Here is a 19,953-nt window from a genome sequence, read left to right as displayed (position 1 = left end):
GTGACCCGGAGCTCTGACTTAAGGGTACTACTATTTTACCACCCTTGGGACTGCTTTTGGACATCCCATGCTTTCTTGTGTCCTCCAATAAAGCGATAAGAAAAATAGAGATTTTACGGTATGTACCTAAAATCATCTCAGAGCTTTCATTGGGGGAAACAGCACCCGCCCTTGTATACGGGCTGTGTTGGGTTCTGTTATGGTTTGTTATATTCATGTTGCATCCTGGTATATATCCCCAGTTCTAAGGCTGTTCTTTAAAGGGAAGGTGCCATCCAAAAAATTTTTTTTCAGCAATTGAAAAAATGTAAAGAATTAATGTTTACATTTTCTTAAAAAATATTATCATTTGGCTTTAATTTTGCAAAATATGAAAAATAATTTTAAAAAGTTTGGCATTTCCACTTGTTAACACTAGGGGGAGCAGCTACTGAAATCTGGCACAAAAACCTATGACATCTAGGAACACAGTGAGCAGCCATTTTGATGGGGCCTGCAAAGTTACTGACTGTCTTTGCATGTAAAGTCTGGATCAGAACAGGCCATCAATCAGCCTGATCCAGACTTTGCATGCAGAGACCCCATTCCCCTTCTCAGATCCTGTCCTGGCGATGTGTGAAAGCGAGGCGACAGGCGCAGTCCGGGGTGACGCTGGGAAGCAGGATGGGGGAAATGTAGCCATACAGTAACGATAAAAATGAGACCCCTCTCTTCAGCTGCCTCCCCTGACTGCACCTATTACCCCTGACCCGTGTGCAGGTGCTCAGCCAGAACCACCACAGAATGGGTCCCCTTTTAGCAGATAATACTGCCATAGTGTTCTCACATACCGCCATATACTTCACACATAATGCCGCCATATAGTTCATACCATGTAGATCACACATAAAACCAGCAGGGTGACAGCAGCACAGAGTATTTCAGGAGAGCAGTATCACACGGGATAGGATTAGATACACAGCTCAGCAGACAGTATCACACAAGAGAGGAATAGATACACAGCTCTGCAGACAGTATCACACAGGATAGGATTAGATACACGGCTCAGCAGACAGTATAACGCAGGAGAGGATTAGATACACGGCTCAGCAGACAGTATCACACAGGAGAGGATTAGATACACGGCTCAGCAGTCAGCATCACAGGGGATAGGATTAGATACACGGCTCAGCAGTCAGTATCACGCGGGATAGGATTAGATACACGGCTCAGCAGACAGTATCACGCGGGATAGGATTAGATACACGGCTCAGCAGACAGTATAACGCAGGAGAGGATTAGATACACGGCTCAGCAGTCAGTATCACACAGGATTAGATACACGGCTCAGCAGTCAGTATCACACAGGAGAGGATTAGATACACGGCTCAGCAGACAGTATCACACAGGATAGGATTAGATACATGGCTCAGCAGTCAGTATCACACAGGATAGGATTAGATACACGGCTCAGCAGACAGTATAATGCAGGAGAGGATTAGATACACGGCTCAGCAGTCAGTATCACACAGGAGAGGATTAGATACACGGCTCAGCAGTCAGTATCACACAGGAGAGGATTAGATACATGGCTCAGCAGACAGTATCACACAGGATAGGATTAGATACACTGCTCAGCAGACAGTATCACACAGGAGAGGATTAGATACACAGCTCAGCAGTCAGTATCACACAGGAGGATTAGATACACGGCTCAGCAGTCAGTATCACACAGGAGAGGATTAGATACACAGCTCAGCAGACTATCACACCAGACAGTATTACAGATATGCCCACACTGGTGAAACTTCCAGCCCCCCCAATTATACACTAGACTATGGGCTGTATATGTCACTGTCCTCAGACAGCCATAAAAGCTCTCATAAAAAGGAAGGTGTCAGATTACTGGAGATCACTGGGGCTGTGAGTGAGGAGGCGGAGACAGAGCAGGAGGACAGTGGAGCAGGAAGCACAGTGCAGAAAGTGGAGCTCAGCAGATAGCACTGGGCTACAGTAAAATGGCACCCAGCCACACCTACAGCAGTGAATGGAGCAGCCCACAGGGGCGTGCCCAGTTCACTGCTAATGAGGCTGCATGGTGGGTCAGGAGCCGACCGCAGTCTCCTATGTCCAGGGACGGCCATATTTGCAGACTGTATGAGTCCTCCACAGATCTGCAAATCAAGATGGCAGCGCCCAGTGGCTACATTAAAACATTATTACAAACAAACCATAAATCCTGGTTAGTACAACATTTGCTGAAACAACATGTTTTGTTACTTACTCTTTTTTTGCAAATCATAAAATTGCGGCACCTTCCCTTTAATGTATAGAAAAAATACAACCCTTATACTCACTAGTGGTAAACATAGCCATGGGGCCCAATAGCAGAAGTACAATGCACTCCCCATACGCCTCCATAAAGTATAATGCATCCCATAGTTATCCAAATAATAAAATACACCCTCCACAATCCTCCAGACAGTATAATGTACCCCCCCCATAGTCCTCCATATAGTATAATGCACAGCCCATCCTGATATAATGTTGCCTGTCTGGCACTGAAACACTGTGTTCCAATAAAGAACCTTAGTCGTCCATCTTTGCAGCATGTGATTGTTTATCATTAGCGCAGCCTTTTGAAGTTGTTTTTTGGACAAGAACAGGACGTAGGAGCCTAATATTGGCCCTAGTTGTCTGTGTAAAGTTTACAAGATTTTTTTTTCATATTATGATCTGTAAGAACATTTAAAACTACATATAACACAAAGGGACCGTGTCATCAGAAAATGACCTATTATTACGTCAGGCTTTTCAGTGTCCGGTTGTTCCAATTAATTGAAATGGACTCTGGTTCTGGTAACGTTCGATATCTAACAGCTGATACGATGATTAGTAAAGAGCATCACCGATTTCACCAAGATCTCACATCCTGTTAAAATTGTGGCCAATTGTTTATTACTTTTTCTCAGCAGTGATGGAAGTTAATGTTTTGAAGACATGTTGTCCTGTTGTAGCAAATGGCAGGGGACCCTGATCAGAAGCCGAATTACGGGTGGGACCCTACAATATCTATGGCTGCTGGTCAGAGTACTCTGATCAGCGCTGGCAATGTGTTCAGTTGGTCGTAGTGATTGACTTCTTATGTACAGAGACGTGAAGAGTGAGGGATTCTGGGTAACGTCATCCTGCGGTATAAATAATGAGGGATCTTAATGTAACAGTTCTTAGTTTATCTCACACTTATTTGCATATTATCAGGGAGGAAAGGACAGAATATTAACAGTGCGTTAATTACACAGACATAATGGCTGGTATAGACCTATATACTGTACAAGAGCCCTGAATGCCTCGGGGGAGGGGAGGGGAGGAGAGAAGGGTCACAAGGCAGACATGGCTTCCACCGCTTCTATGAGGTTCACAGCTAGGCCGTACTGGCCATGATTTTCTGGTAGCAGTTCCACCACTTTGTCCACCAATTTGGCTGTGGTCGGGATGGGTACATCGGTGTTCTGGAGATCTTGGGGATCCTGGAACAGATCAGATCACAATTTAGGTCGTCGTTTGCATCATCTGTGGGTATACTGAGTGTAACAATTCTAAAAGTCAACACGGACTCATTAATGAGCCTTTCCGCATGATAAGAAGCCAAACCAGACATTTTATGTGCAGACATAAGCCATCAGAGAGAGGCCTTTCACTCACCCACCCGCCAGCTGGATGAGAAGCATCTGACAGGTGGTTTAAGAGGTAAAGTTCTTCCATTTGGAAAGTGCCAATTTCAGCAAAAGATCACTATTCTAGGCTGTGCAATGCTTCTCTGGGAATATAGAATTGCTACCTCCAATAGGCGGCCTTGATGTTCCTGTCTTACCACTCTCTGTACCAAAAAAAAAAAAAACAACACTAAGGGCCCAGAGTCATTTGCTTTTTTTGTCACTTTTTCTTTTGTCTTGTGGTATTCATTGCCTTTTTTTTTTTTTAAATAAATTCTTCAAAATTGGGAATGTGGCTCATGAATTTTGTGCAGTAAAGAAATGTTTTTGTCTTTTAACCTTTTTTTGTGACTTTTTAAAGTCACACATTTCACAAAAATATTAGGCATACGTAAAATTCCTCCAGTGGTGGATTGCAGTACATTTGTACATGGACAGCACCGTGGCTCAGTGGTTAGCACTGTACCGCAGCTCAGTGGATAACACTCCAGCCTTGCAGCGCTGGGGTCCTGGATTCAAATCCCACCAAGGACAACATCTGCAAGGAGTCTGTATGTTCTCCCCGTATTTGCGTGGGTTTCCTCCGGGTTCCCCGGTTTCCTCCCACACTCCAAAGACATCCTGATAGGGAATTTTGATTATCATCACTGTCCCCATTGGGGCTCACAATGTGTGTAAAGCGCTGCAGAATTAATGGTAAAATAAACATTTGTGACAATATTAGCAGCTTTTCCGAAAGTCACAAATGTTCATTTACGGGTAAATATCTGGAAACTCTAAGCATCACCCACAGTGGTAAACTTTAAAAAAAAAAAAAAAAAAAAAAACATGTGAACACATTAAATAGTTGCTACAAAAAAAAAAAAAGAAGCAAATTAAAAAGGATAAGTTGCAAATGAAAAACGGGGGGACACCAGATAGACAAAAAAAAAAAACTGGGCTCAAAGTTCCAAAAAAAAAAAAAACATTTTGCAGAATCTCTGGAAATCTGTGCTCAGTTAACGCTTTGCATGTATGTAGGGATACAGAGACTCAATTTATCCTGTAACCACTGTGTATTAGGTGTCGATTCTGCATGAACCCGGCCGAAATCTTGCTGTTGCTCACCATTGCTTTGATCCACGTGCAGAGTGTCGGCGGCAGTCTCGCCAGCAGCTCCATCCCCTCTTTTGTCTGTGTGTGTAGTAATGCGTGCGCCAGCCGCTGTCCAGTGAGGACCAACAGTTGAGAAGCTAAAACTTCTTTGTCCACAACTTGGAGGATAGCCTGTGGGAAATAGAAGACTGTATGCAGCACTCACACGGACATATTAAACAATGGAGAAATTTCATTAAAATCTGCAAAAAAAAAAAAGTTTCCAATTTCAACCAGAGATTCAAATATAAGAGGAACTCTGCCGGTTGCTGTAACCACTTCACTTTTTTAGCGACAGAAATAATTGTTCCTTAAAGACTTTGAACACTTTCCACAATTTGAGTTTAAACACTTGCATTACATTTTATGCTGTAATCTTTATTTTCAGACTTCCTGACATACAGTTCGTAACCTTAGTATTTCCGGGTAATAAGCGCCAGATGTGAGGTCTGCGAAAACAGTGAGCACAGCAGACAGGAATAGCAAACTCTCAGAAGCAGCAGCACAACCAGCCGTGTAAAGTAGTTGCACAGACTCTACATTAACAAAAACAGGATTTTGGTTGTTTACTGTAAAATCTGTTTCTCTGAGCCTTCATTGGGAGACACAGAAACCATGGGTGTATGCTGCTGCCACTAGGAGGCTGACACTATGCAGAAAAAAAGTTAGCTCCTCCTCCGCAGTGTACACCCCACCGACAGGAAGTAGGATGTTCAGTTAGTGAGAAAGCAGTAGGAGAAGCAATCTATAAACGAGATAAAAAACACAGAAAACACAAATCCATACTGTAACAATATTATACAGTAAAACCGTGCTGTTCAACTTGGGAGGGTGCTGTGTCCCCCAATGAAGGCTCAGAGAAACAGATTTTACGGTAAGCAACTAAAAATCCTGTTTTCTCTATCGCTTCAAACCATGGGACGTCCCAAAGCAGTCCCCAAGGGGAGGAAACAGCAAACCACTCCAATCGGGACGAGGAAGTCACCCTCGTCACCTGCGAGGTCTTTTCACCCCGACTGGCACTTGCCGAAGCTAGGCATGGGCTCTGAAAAACCTCATGGACCCGTGGAGGACATATGATCGCACTGCAGAGGTGCCAGAAGAAGGCCCAAAGAGTACCGCCAGGAGGACACACACTGCCCGGGCAGTGTGCGTCGTACTGAAAGGAACGCAGTCGTTCCTGAGCCGGCAACCCTACTAATGTCGACCAGATTCCGCGAGCTGACGCTGACCTGGAGGCCAGAGGACCTCTATACTTCAAGCCAGAGCTTGATAAGTACTGTTGCTGTGGCCAGGTAGCCTGATGAGAGCACCACGAAGGAAAAGTTTGAGGCGGACGAAAGAAAGGGAATTTAGAGTGATGTAGAGTGGACCCTTGATCCACAGGAAGTGTACCACAGCTGCTATAGCGTCTGTGAGGCCCTAGGAGCGGTGGAAAGCCTGAAAGGGAAGGCTACCAACTGAAAAGGAAAATGAACCCGTCCGTCGCAAAAGCAGATATCGGCAAAGTCCTGAAGAAATCTGGACCTGGATAAGAGCTCCAAGGAAAAATCATGCGATTCACAGGAGGCAAATGCTGAACGAAGAAGAATTTCTTCCTGAGAACAAGGATGGACTCATTCCTAGATCCCGAAAAGGCACGCTGAGGAAAATGCGCTGAAGAACGACGAGGTTCAGCCTGAGGAAGGAGAGTGCTTGTCCTTCCGGTGACCTCTAATAATTTAGTGTATTGGAGCCACACGGAAGGAACGGGAAGCTGGTGAGGGACTTCTTTGAAGATAATTTTGCTTGTGAAACAGAAAGCCAAATGAACCCCTAGATGGGAACGATGAGGCAAAAACTCATGTTTCCAGCAAGAGAAAATTTTTGGGCAGTGAGGACGGTCAAATTTTCCGACTGGTCCCCAGTAAGAATGCTCTGATGAGCAAGCTAGACCACGTGTCTATAGAACTTTGTAGCACGGGTGGAGACTAAGGCAGGACACGATATAGCAGCGGATGGTTTCAAGGTTGACCTTGCCAACTACTGTGTGAATTTGCCGTTGGAATCTCTGAGGGATGCACTTCTGGGAGAGGAAGGACCGTAGAAGTGGGAGACTTGGAACCGGAGGGTTTGTAGTCGCAGAAGTAGTCTAATTTGCGAAGGGCTCGGGAGGAAAGAGATATACTAAGGCGCCCTCTTGTTTGGAAGCGGCTGAAGGCCGTTCTGTGAGAAAATGACAAGACCTGAGAACAGGCCACTGAGAACCTGCGAAAGAGTCGAACATTGAAAACGTACTGAATGGAACCAGGGGATAATCTGGATCTCCTCGCCGCGATGTAGGCTCAGGATGGCTATGAAAAGACAACGGATTGCTCGGCTAAGGAGGTAGAACGAAGACTACTGGATGACTGAGATCAAAAGGAAGATAAACCCAGCATACCGGGATGAGGGTGAATATGGAAAAAAATAGTGTAGCCGGACTTAGAAAAGTGATTAGTCGAGCAAGGAAAGTCCATGCAAAACATGGATTATGCCAACTGTAAGGAAAGTTGGCTCTAGGTAGATCAAATAGACCCCAGAAGACAACTAGGCTGGCGAAAGGCAGGTCAATCTGTATGACTATGTAAACGACCGAATCCATCCTGGACCCTCTGGAGCAGGGAGGGGATTACGGTGTATAGACCCGCTAGCCTAAGTCTAAGACAACACGCGCCCGAGGATAACAGTGAAAAGATACAATACTAGCCGAAGGAAGAAACGCGTTATCACCAGACTCATCCTTGGATCCAAGACTGGAGCAGCTTTCTACTCCGGTCGATGCTTGCGCAGAGTTAGATCCCACTCCTTTCTGAGGTGGGATACTTTTCCCGGTCAGACGTCACATGTCTGAGCTGCTGGAGGCTTTACTCGGCGTCTGTAAGAAAGAATAGGTAAGTTCCGACAGATAAGGAGCTTAGGTATTGTGGTAGCTCGAAGGCCCTTAGGGCAGGCTAGAACTTATAAACTACTGTTTGCCAAACATTAAAGATAGGCGGAACACACCGGCAGTAAAGATAGCTTCTGGACAGTACAGTAAACTGATCAGAAGATGGCAAAAACTCCTGTGGAGCAACTCACACTTGGGGTACAGAGCATGCCGCAGTAAAACCGCGACCATCCGTACCTGACACGAGAGAGTCTGACCCACCTGAAGGTGGAGTATCCAGTTATGTTGCTACCAAGATCCGCTCTGTTTGGACATGGTAGTGCTTACGTTTAACTGTTAACAAGCCACAGATGTTATTGACAATGAAATATGTAGCTGAGAGGTGTCTGACTCACCTGAAAGCGGCTTGTAACCGCAGCTGTAGCCCGCCATGAGCAATAAATGCCGGGACCTCACCTCGAGTGGCGATTCGACGGGAGCTTAGGCAAAGGCTGCAAAAGACCGTGAGGGACGTGAGAGAGGGTGCTCCTGACTCACCTGAAAACGGGACAGTATAGCCGGATCGGTGTAGTTGATGGCCTCGGGTACGTCTGGGTTACCAGAAAGACGGCATGTATTGACTAAACATATCTGGTAGAGGACTATTCAAGTGCTCGATAAGGGATAGAGTACTGCTGCAATAGAACGCGAGGAACCTGAAGGCTAGAGCGTCTGACTCACCTGAATACGGTACAGAACACCAGTACCACTGAAGCAGTCAACCCCAGAAACGTCTCCACAGTAATACGGCCGTTTGAACTACTGTACCTGGTAGGTGATGCGTCTGCAGCCTGGATAGCGGATATAGCCCAGCTGCAATCGGCTCTAAGTATCCTGTGTACAAATCAGCGTGGAGAGAACCCGGAGAAGGGTATAGGAGACTGCCATTTTTGAGTTGCGTAGCGGTCTAGGCCTGGATACCTGACGACATTAGGCAGAATAACAGCTTGTGTTGCGGGCTAGGTCTGAATACCTGACGGCATTAGGCAGAATAACGGCTTGTGTGTTGCGGTTTAGGCCTGAATACCTCACGGCATTAGGCAGAATAACGGCTTCTGTGTTGCGGTCTAGGTCTGAATACATGATGGCATTAGGCAGAATAACGGCTTGTGTGTTGCGGTCTAGGTCTGAATACCTGACAGCATTAGGCAGAATAACGGCTTGTGTGTTGCGGTCTAGGCCTGAATACCTCACGGCATTAGGCAGAATAACGGCTTCTGTATTGCGGTCTAGGTCTGAATACCTGACGGCATTAGGCAGAATAACGGCTTCTGTGTTGCGGTCTAGGTCTGAATACCTGACGGCATTAGGCAGAATAACGGCTTGTGTGTTGCGGTCTAGGTCTGAATACCTGACGGCATTAGGCAGAATAATGGCTTGTGTGCTGCGGTCTACGTCTGAATACCTGACGGCATTAGGCAGAATAATGGCTTCTGTGTTGCGGTCTAGGTCTGAATACCTGACGGCATTAGGCAGAATAACGGCTTGTGTGTTGCGGTCTAGGTCTGAATACCTGACGGCATTAGGCAGAATAATGGCTTGTGTGTTGCGGTCTAGGTCTGAATACCTGACGGCATTAGGCAGAATAATGGCTTCTGTGTTGCGGTCTAGGACTGAATACCTGACGGCATTAGGCAGAATAACGGCTTGTGTGTTGCGCTCTAGGTCTGAATACCTGACAGCATTAGGCAGAATACCGGCTTCTGTGTTGCCGTCTAGGTCTGAAAACCTGACGGCATTAGGCAGAATAACGGCTTCTGTGCTGCGGTCTAGGTCTGGGTACCTGACGGCATTAGGCAGAATAACTGCTTCTGTGCTGCGGTCTAGGTCTGGGTACCTGACGGCATTAGCCAGAATAAAGGCTTCTGTATTGCGGTCTAGGTCTGGGTACCTGACAGCATTAGGTAGAATAATAGCTTCTGTGTTGCGGTCTAGGTCTGAATACCTGACAGCATTAGGTAGAATAATGGCTTCTGTGTTGCGGTCTAAGTCTGAATACCTGACGGCATTTGGCAGAATAATGGCTTCTGTGTTGCGGTGTAGGTCTGGATACCTGACGTCAGGTAGAATAATGGCTTCACGCGTAGTAAGCCGTGCCACGAAGTCTGTAGTAAAGTAGATTCTGACCAGTCAATTCTTCTGACGGTAGAACAGTAGGCCTGGGGTCAGAAAGAGACTAAACACTACTCTCTGTTGTGCGCTATGGTTCCAACTTCTGGACCTGCGAGTTGTGGTCAGCTTCTTTATACGCTGAGCCACAGCAGACAATTGCCAGGTAACACAAACTTCTATCCAGCTGGAAGTCCGGCCCAAACACTGCAGACGTGAAGAGATAGAAGCAGCTCATTATTCTGCTTATAGCAGTATGAAGCCAGCGTCCGGAGGGGGCTGCAGAAAAATGAGTGCCTGTGAGCCGTAGATATGGGAGCAGTTGCTATGCCAGGACCCCAACGTCTTTATGTGAAGCAATGGTTGAGACCTGCTCTGCTGAAAATCAAGGCACCTATCTGTAATGGCCGAAAACACAACAATCGTGTGACAAAAAGGAGATTTTTGTGTACTCACCGTAAAATCTCTTTCTCTTAGCCTCTAATTGGGGGACACAAGACCTTGGGTGTTATGCTTTCCATCCACTAGGAGGCGACACTATGCTTAATCTGAAAAAGATTTGGCTCTGGCTCCTCCTCCACAGCATACACCCCTGGGCGGCATCCGCCTTACCTCAGTTTTTGTACCCAAGCAGTAGGAGGAGATAACAAATCCAACATAACCAAGCCTATAAACAAAGGCTACTATGTACAGCTCAAGGAACAATATGAGTACCCAACATAATAACAGCCCACAAGGGCAACAAGGTGGGAGCTGTGTCCCCCAATTAGAGGCTAAGAGAAAGAGATTTTACGGTGAGTACACAAAAATCTCCTTTACTCTGTTGCCTCATTGGGGGACACAAGACCTTGGGACGTCCCAAAGCAGTCCCTAGGTGGGAAGCAATGGACGAATATTGTGCTGACAGGTCCCTAGACTTGGGACACTGCCGCCTGCAGTACCAGTCTACCCAGACTCGCTTCCACTGAGGACTGAGTATACACACTGTATTGTTTCGTAAACGTGTGTAAGCTAGTCCAAGTGGCCGCTTTACACACGTGTTGTGCTGAAGCCTGGCGTCGAATGGCCCAGGAGGCTCCTACCGCCCGTGTGGAATGTGCCGTGATACCGGCCGGAATAGGAGAATTGTTTAGGCGGTAGGCGTCATGGATGGTGGATCTGATCCACCTGGCAAGGGTAGCTTTTGAAGCCGGTAAACCCCTGCGAATGCCTTCTGGAATAAGGGAAAAAAGGAATCAGACTTCCAGAAGGGTGGAGTCCTAGACACACACATACGCAATGCCCTGGCAAGGTCAAGCGTATGCAGGGCCCTCTCCACTCTATGAACCGGAGCCGGGCAAAGGGTCGGTAATGAGATGCCCTCATTGAGGTGGAAATCAGACACAACCTTTGGAAGGAAGGATGGAACTGTACGGAGAACCACCTTGTCCTGGTGGAAGAATAGGAAAAAGCTGTTTGCAGGAGAGCGCTGACAGCTCAGACACCCTGCGTAGCGAGGTGATTGCCACAAGGAAGACCACCTTTTGTGATAAAACTCGAAGTGGAACTGCCTTAAGAGGTTGAAAAAGGAGGTGCCTGTAGAGCAGTTAGGACCAAATTAAGGTCCCACGTATCCAGTGGACGTCTGTAAGGAGGGACCAATCTGGAGACTCCCTGAAGAAACGTCCTGACTTGTGGTTTGTTAGCAATACGCTTCTGAAAGAGCACTGAAAGCGCTGACACCTGACCCTTAAGCGATCCTAAGGATAGGCCGGCGTCCAGACCTGATTGAAGGAAACCACGAACTTTCGGAAGAGAGTAAGGGACCGGAATTCGCCCGTGAGAGTCGCACCAAGTAAAATACGTTTTCCAGGTACGATAATAAACTTTGGCGGAAGCTGGTTTCCGTGCCCTGATCATGGTTCTAATGACGTCTGGAGCAAACCCTGCCTGGGTTAAAACCCAGGTTTCAAGGACCACGCCGTCAAATTGAGAGTCCCTAAATTCTGGTGGTAGAACAGGCCGTGAGACAGGGGATCGGGACGGTCTGGAAGCCGCCAAGGGGTGTCTGCTGTAATGCTGAAGGATGTCGGCGTACCATGTACGTCTGGGCCAGTCCGGCGCAATTAGGATGGTTGGAACTCCTTCCTGTTTGATCTTCCTCATGACTCTGGCCATCAGGGGAAGAGGTGGGAAAATGTACAGAAGCTGGAACTGAGTCCAGTCCTGAACCAGGGCCTCCGCCCCGAGCAACCTCGGACCGCGTGTCCTTGCCATGAAAAATGGAGACCTTGGCATTGAGATGAGATGCGATTAGGTCCACGTCCGGAGTCCCCCAGCGATAACAGATCCGACGAAAGATTTTGGGATGGAGAGACCACTCCCCCGAGTCCATTTCCTGTCTGATGAGGTAGTCTGCTTCCCAGTTGTCCACACCCGGACTGTGGACCACTGAGAGTACTGATTTGTGTTCTTCCCAGCGAAGGAGACGCGCCACATCTCTCATTGCCTGGGCACTGCGAGTCCCACCTTGGTGGTTCACATATGCCACTGCCGTGGCATTGTTCGACTGCACTCTGATGTGAGAGGCCTTCAGCAGATGGCAAAAAACTTTTAGCGCCAGGAAGATAGCTCGTATCTCCAGAATGTTGATGGGCATGGTCGCTTCTATTGGAGACAACGTGCCCTGTGAAGTAGGTGCACTGCACCCCATCCTGTTAGACTCGCATCGGTGGTCAGGACTTTCCATCGACTGAGAAGAAAGAATTTTCCTTTGGCCAGTACGGGTGGTTTGAGCCACCAGTACAGTGATTTCCTGGTTGACTCCATCAGTGGGAACTCCCTTTCGAGGGAGAAAGGGTTCCTGTCCCAGGATCTAAGAATGGCTAGTTGAAGAGGTCTGAGGTGGAACTGGGCAAATGGTACCACCTCCATTGCTGCTGCCATCCTGCTAAGGAGTCTCCTGGCAAACCGAAGAGATCGGCAAAGTATGTGGACTAACATGCGAACTGCACCGCGGATAGCTTGTACCTTGTCCTTGGGAAGGTGTACCAGACCCCTGGAGGTATCGAATAGGATCTCTAGGAAGATCAGTGACTGACTCGGGAGTAGTTGACGACTTCTTAAAGTTGACTAGCCAGCCTAGACGAGTTAGTGTGTTGATCGTGATCGAGACGCTGTCTTCGCAGTCTTTGACAGTAGGTGCCTTGATGAGTAGATCATCCAGACATGGGAGGACCACTATGCCTCTGGAGTGTAGGACATCCATGGTGGCTGCCATAACCTTGGTGAATGTTCTGGGAGCCGTAGCTAATCCGAAAGGCAAAGCCACGAACTGGTACTGATTCTGCCCTATTGTGAACCTGAGAGATCTTTGATGAGCAGGCGCAATAGGGATGTGCAGGTATGCCTCTTGTATGTCTATGGAAGCGAGATATTCTCCCTGTTCCATAGCCGCAATGATGGATCGAAGGGACTCCATGCGAAACTACCGAACTCTTACAAACTTTTTGAGTTGCGTTAGGTCCAGGAATTGGCCGAACGCTGCCTCCCTTTTTGGGAACCACGAATAGGTTGTAGTAGAGTCCTCGGAATCTCTCGTTTTCGGGAACCCGTATTATGACTCCTGCTTGAAGGAGAGAGAGACACTATTTCCTTGACCCACCTGTCCTCTGTAATAGGCAGCCAGACTTGCTGAAAGATTAAAAGTCGACCGCCTACAGGTGGGGTGTCTTCCATATTTCGTGAGTCATGACGAGGAGAAATTCTGGAATTTCCCTCCTTTGGGCTTTGCCTGGCCTGATGTTGACCGCCAATTCTTGTCCGTCCTCTGTGCTGTCCTTTGGTTGTCCCTGTGAGGGGGAACGGTTGTAATTCCGTGAAGGATGTGAAGCAGCCTAGCCTGAGGAGTTCCGAAAAGACCGGAACCTAGCCTGGTTACGTCGCTTAAACGTACGTTTAGGTTGCCGTTGGGGAAGAAAGGTACTCTTGCCCCCCGTGGCATTGGAAATCATCTTGTCTAATTTTTCCCCGAAAAAAATCTCCCACTGACGTACGGGAGATCCGTAAGAGGCATGTTTGAAGGCGCGTCAGCTTCCCATTCTCACAGCCAGAGGATACGTCTGATTGTAATTACATTCGCTGCTATACCTGCTACGCCTCTTGCAGAATCAAAAGCTGCAAGGCGTATGTAATCTGCCACCACCGCTATCTGAACTAGTTGATCGAACATCTGAGGAAGCAGACTTTTGGAGGCTCTCCTGCAATCTTTTGGCCCATTCCAGAATGGCCGTGGCTGCCCACGTTGAGGTGAACGCGGGAGCCAGGGAGGCTCCTGCAGCCTCAAAAATTGAACGAGCCATGCGCTCAACCTGCCAATCTGCTGTAACCTTCAGGGTTGAGCTATCTGGCAGTGAGAGGAGAGACTGTGCTGCAAGCTTAGAGATAGAGGGATCGATTTCCGGTGGATCTGTCCACTTCTTGGTCTTTTTGAGAAAAAAGTGTATCTAGCCCTTTTTTACGGTTTTATTTACGGTTGGCGAATTTTTTGGCAGGCTGCGAAAAATGCTTATCAAGGATGTCCTGAAAGCTTGGATGATCAGAAAAAAACTTTAGGGACTTCAGGGACCCCTCAAAACAGATCTTATGTTTTGGGGGTTCTTGGGAAGCATCGGATAAAACCAGCACCCGATGAATAGAAGTGATAATGTCCTCAACTAGCGCTGTATTGCTAGGAGGACAAGAAGCCTGAGACTCCTATGTGTCCTTTTCTGATTCTGAGTCACAGATGCCCTCTGAATCCTGCGCATCGCTGTGGCGTTGCCTGGAGGGAGATCTGGACCGCCGCTTTTCCATGCCCGAAGATCTCTGTGGAGATCTGCTGCGCCCGTCTGTGGAACGAGACGGTCTAGGAGACCTAGAATTACGGTGTCTCTGCCTAGAGCGGGACGACCGTGAGCCATGGGAGGACGTAGCTGAACGTGACCTATGGGGCCGTTCACTACTAGCATTGCCAGGGACTGCCTGTCCGCTTATAGCTGGGATATGACCCTGCATAGCCTGAAGCAATGTGGAGTCAGCGTATCTATGGACTGTGACATAGATGCGGCCCATACCGGCATGTCAGTGGAGTTGAAACAGTGACAGGAGCCTCTTGGGGCACTGACCCAGCATTTTGGGAACAACTCTAGCAGTACGGTGCATGTTGCCACAGGGAAGATTGGCTTTGCAGGCTGAACAGACTGCGTAACAGCAGATAAACGTGTTTTTTTTTTGTTTGTTTTTTTCCTTCCCTTCTTTCGGACCTGGAGACCGACATAGTGCACTGAGTGCCGGCAGGTTATTCTAACCAAAAACCTTACAGGGGTGGCTATGCAGAGGAGCGCTATAGGGAACCTATAGGGAGTCTGCGTCCACAGCAGGATAATATCCTGCTGTGCCTTACCCCACCGGTGTGCTCCTAGATCCGGCGCCAGCAGAAAAACTTCGGTTCTGCGCCCCCTGGAGACTGTGCAGCGTTCTTGAGTGATATAGCAGCGCTGCTGTCTTCCCTGAGGTAAAGAGGTGGGAGGGAGGAGGGGCGGAGAGCAGAAAAAGGGTGCGCAGACAGGCAAAACCGCGCCTTCCTGGCTCGATCCGCCCCCTGTATGACGCCGTGCAGCATCATTATCATCATCCAGGGGGGCAGGCCGGGGGCGGTAACAAGGGCGGCGGCTTCGGCTTAGGCCGAAGCCGCGGCCTAAAGTACAAAATCCTGCCCGGGAAGGTCTCCAGAGCGGCGCGGTAGTCCGGAGGGGGGCGGAAAACGAACCAAAACCCCCCCGGATGAGTGTCATATCGCCCGGACGCCCCTATATACACAGCGCAGCCCTGTGAAGGGTCTTTTTGACCCCTTTAGAGGGCTGGCTGACGCTGCCGCAGGGACAGGAATCCCTGCATACTGTGGCCCAAATATGACAGCCCCCGGCCCCATAGCAGACCACAGCAGTGCTGGGGCTACAATAAAGTTAGCGCTGCGAACGCAGCTCCTACCTGTGGCGTCTCAACCTAACATCCCTAGAGGGGGTTAGGGAGGGCGCTTCACCGCCATCAGGAGGAATTCTTCCTCACCTCAGCCTCAACCCAAAAGGCCCAGGGCCTGGGGAAGAAGGGGGGTTCTCGACCTCGAACCATGCACCCGAAGGGCTGGGGAGGGAGCGACATGGGGAAGAGCCATCTCTACCTCAACCGGGTACCGCTAAAAAGAGGACCGAGGAGGGAGCCATGCCGGGAGTCTCAGAGAGACCCTCTTTTCTTCATTTGTGTCAAGAAGAATCTTCTTATGGTGTGCCTTCTTGCGACACTAAGCAAAAACTGAGGTAAGGCGGATGCCGCCCAGGGGTGTATGCTGTGGAGGAGGAGCCAGAGCCAAATCTTTTTCAGATTAAGCATAGTGTCGCCTCCTAGTGGACGGAAAGCATAACACCCAAGGTCTGTAATCAGATCTCCGCCAGACATACTGATGCACTAGAGACTGCGCGGCAGAAGATTACAATTACGCCAGTAAAATACACGACTCTAGAGTACTATTACTTTAGAGACCGTACGGCTCTAGAAAAAACATTACGTTAGTGACTGTACGGCTCCAGAGACTGTACGACTGGGTCAACTGGGGGCTCCTGGACGGTGGGAGAGGACCACAGTGGAGGAATAGGAGGAGAACGAAGTGGCCTAGAGTTAGACATGAGAACAATCCCACTAAGCGCTGCCAGAAGGTTAGGGGACAGGAGAGCTGAGGATGGAGTCAGTCTGCAGTGCAGCTACTTACGGCAGATGTCCTGTAGGAGACATCCTGGCTGTAGAGAGAGACAGGCAGGTCCCATACATGGATGCGGCTCCTCTGTACCCCAGCCAGAAAATGGCGTCAGTCAGAAGACGCAGGGCAGAAAGCGCGCGCTGTGAGGGCGGCCAGAACACCGGGAATCCCACTCTCAGCTAAACGCGGGGCCCGGAGGAGCAATATGGCGGCGGCTCCAGCCCACAGTGGAGGCTGAGTGTAGTGGGCGGAGCCTGATGCCACACAGGAAGAGAAAGAGACACAGGCGGGAAAAAAGCCCGCCCGAAGCCGAGAGGAAAGGGGGGTGGAGTCAGCGCTGTAACTAGGCCCAAGATGAAGCCGGGACCTAGATTACAACCGGCGGCCGCCGGAGCAGGAGGGGGGCCCGCGGAGGTCATAAAATAGCGCCAAACGGGTCCCCACAGTGGCGCCAGGGTGCTAAAAGTGGTGCAAACAAAGCGCCATGACGGCGCTTAGACAGGCTGCAAGGGGCACAAAGAATAGGAAGCCTCTGTGTGCCAAAACCCCTCTCTTCCGCAAAGGATCTGCAAGGCAGTGCTGAGGCCCCCGGAACCAGCAGGAAGGTATGAACTGCGCTAGCCGCCCAAACCACCCTCTCTTTGAATAAAGGGTTTTGGTTTTTTTTCTTCTTCCTTTCCCGTTTTCTTCTCTTCAGCACCTGGGGGGGGGGGGGGGGGGGGGGGAGGAGAGGGAAAGTACCTCCTCAATCACGAAAATCGGACGTCTGGAATCCATGTTGCGGGACGTCCGTGTCTCCTCAACCGACAGGCTCTGGTGGGCGAGTGGGTGGGAGACGTAGGCAGGACAAGGTATAATTTCTCTTGCGGATCACCTAAACACGCGTCTGTGTTAGGGATTTTGGGGTCCTGCCGTCCAGACATATGAGGATACGGGGTGGCAGTACACGCCGTACTCATAGTCTCTGTGTGGGAGTACAGTAGTGACCATTCACACTGTATCCCTCCGTAAAACCTGAAAAGAAACGACGCACATTGAGGTAGATAAGGGTCTAGTGAAAGACCCGTGTCCACCTCCTACTGACAACTAAGCTAAACTGAACATCCTACTTCCTGTCGGTGGGGTGTACACTGCAGAGGAGGAGCTAACTTTTTTCTGCATAGTGTCAGCCTCCTAGTGGCAGCAGCATACACCCATGGTTTCTGTGTCTCCCAATGAAGCGATAGAGAAATAGAACGTTTTTAATTCAAGTTTATTAGGAAAGTTGCCTAATTTTACATTTATGAAGCAAATCTTTAAAAAACATGGATTTTTGTGAATACTCATCGTAAAATCCTTTTCTCCGAGACGCTCATTGGGGGGACACAGGTACTGTGGGTGTATGCTACTGCCGTCTGGAGGCTGACACTAAGTATACAAAAAAAAGTTAGCTCCTCCTCTGCCGCATACAACCTTGCCCCGATTGCGAGCGGAAACCAGTTTAGTGCAACAGCAGTAGGAGAACACAAAACAAATTAGCCTTAACGCAGAATACCATATGTCTGAAAAAAGGACCACCCTACTTTTAAAAAGGAATTATACTAATTAAATTAACAAGAGCCAACTGGCTCATATGGTGGGTGCTGTGTCCCCCAATGAGCGTCTCGGAGAAAAGGATTTTACAGTGAGTACTCACAAAAATCCATGTTTCTCCTTCGTCTCATTGGGAGACACAGGTACTGTGGGACATCCTAAAGCAGTCCCTGGGTGGGAAGTCAACTCACCGAGCCGCATGCCCTCCCGTCTAAAGGTGCGCCACTGCTGCTTGGAGAATTTTTCTACCCAGGCTCGCATCTGACGAAGCCTGAGTATGCACATTGTAATGCTTAGAAAAAGTATGCAGGCTGGACCAGGTTGCCGCCTTGCATACCTGCTCTGCCGAAGCCTGGTGCCGAAGCGCCCAAGAGGCGCCCACTGCCCGAGTAGAGTGCGCCCCTATCCCTGTTGGAATCGGTGTGCTTCTAATACGGTAAGCCTCTTGAATAGCTAGACGAATCCATCTGGCTATGGTCGACCTTGAGGCTGCGAGCCCCTTCCTGCTCCCTTCGGGGATCACAAACAGCGAGTCCGTCTGGCGAAAAGGTGCCATCCTCGACACGTACCTCCTGAGCGCTCTCACTAGGTCCAACGTGTGGAGCGCCCTTTCCACCCTATGTACTGGCGCTGGACAAAATCAAGGCAGAACAATGTCCTCATTAATGTGGAAAGAGGACACGACCTTCGGCAGAAAGGGAGGAGCTGGTCTAAGGACTACCTTATCCTTGTAAAAAGTCAGAAACGGTGCTCTACAAGATAGGACAGTGGCACAACCCCGTGCTCTCGACACCAACGAAAGAAAACCTTCCAAGTTTTATGGTAAATTCTCGCCGAGGTAGGCTTCCGGGCGCTAACCATTGTAGCAACCACTTCACGCCCAAACCCCGCCTGGGCCAGAATCCAAGATTCAACGGCCATGCCGTCAAACACAGGGCCCCTGAGTTCGGGTGGCAGATCGGCCCCTGAGACAGTAAGTCTGGTCGTTCCGGCAGACGCCAAGGAACGTCTGCAAGGAGCTGCACTAGATCCGTGTACCATGCCCGACGGGGCAGTCTGGGGCCAGCAGAATTGCCGGAACCCCCTCTGTCTTGATCTTTCTGATGACCCTCGGAAGTAGTGGCAGCGGGGTAAACAGGTATGGGAGCCGAAACTGATTTCATGGTAGGACCAACGCATCCACTGCGATGGCTCGCGGGTCTTGAGACCGAGCGACAAACACGGCCACTTTGGCGTTTTCCCTGGAGGCCATCAGATCCATGTCCGGAGTCCCCCACCGTTGGCAAATCTGCTGGAAGACCTCGGGTTGCAGGGACCATTCCCCGGCCGCGACACCCTGCCGGCTTAGGAAATCTGCTGCCCAATTTTCCATGCCTGGTATGTGGACTGCTGAGATTACCGAGTGGTTCCCCTCGGCCCAGCGTAGTACATGCTCTATCTCGCGCAAGGTTGCCCTGCTGCGCGTGTCTCCCTGGTGATTCACGTACGCCACCGCCGTGGCATTGTCCGATTGAATCCGGACCGGACGTCCTGCTAGAAAGTGCTGGAAATGTTGCAGTGCCAACCGCACCACTCGAATCTCCAACAAGTTGATCGGGAGGCGTGCCTCCTGATGCGACCATTGCCCCTGAGCCGTGTGATGGTGGAAAACTGCTCCCCAACCGAGAAGACTCGCATCGGTTGTGATCACCAAGCATTGATCTGGGGGAAAGGGCTTCCCCTGG

The 19,953-nt window shown here is 49.3% G+C and overlaps 1 protein-coding gene across 4 annotated transcripts in view; it reads right to left on the bottom strand.

Moving 5' to 3' along the window:
• Window positions 1–2,914: 2,914 nt before the first annotated feature.
• The window catches only part of RAB3GAP2 (RAB3 GTPase activating non-catalytic protein subunit 2), a 75,694-nt gene continuing 58,655 nt past the window's right edge, over window positions 2,915–19,953 (bottom strand). For all 4 annotated transcript variants that reach the window (XM_073556792.1, XM_073556793.1, XM_073556795.1 and 1 more), the window contains 2 exons: window positions 4,803–4,961; window positions 2,915–3,509 (listed from right to left, as the gene is read on the bottom strand). In XM_073556792.1, coding sequence (XP_073412893.1) covers window positions 3,360–3,509; window positions 4,803–4,961 — 309 coding nt within the window. In that variant the 3' untranslated portion in view covers window positions 2,915–3,359. The remainder of the gene's footprint in view (window positions 3,510–4,802; window positions 4,962–19,953) is intronic.

The sequence above is a fragment of the Dendrobates tinctorius genome, unplaced genomic scaffold, assembly GCF_039654945.1.
Source record: "Dendrobates tinctorius isolate UK_male_01 unplaced genomic scaffold, ASM3965494v1 ptg000239l, whole genome shotgun sequence".
Classification (NCBI taxonomy): Eukaryota; Metazoa; Chordata; class Amphibia; order Anura; family Dendrobatidae; genus Dendrobates; species Dendrobates tinctorius.
Note: the sequence above shows the minus strand (reverse complement) of the source record. Positions and strands in the feature narration are given on the sequence as shown.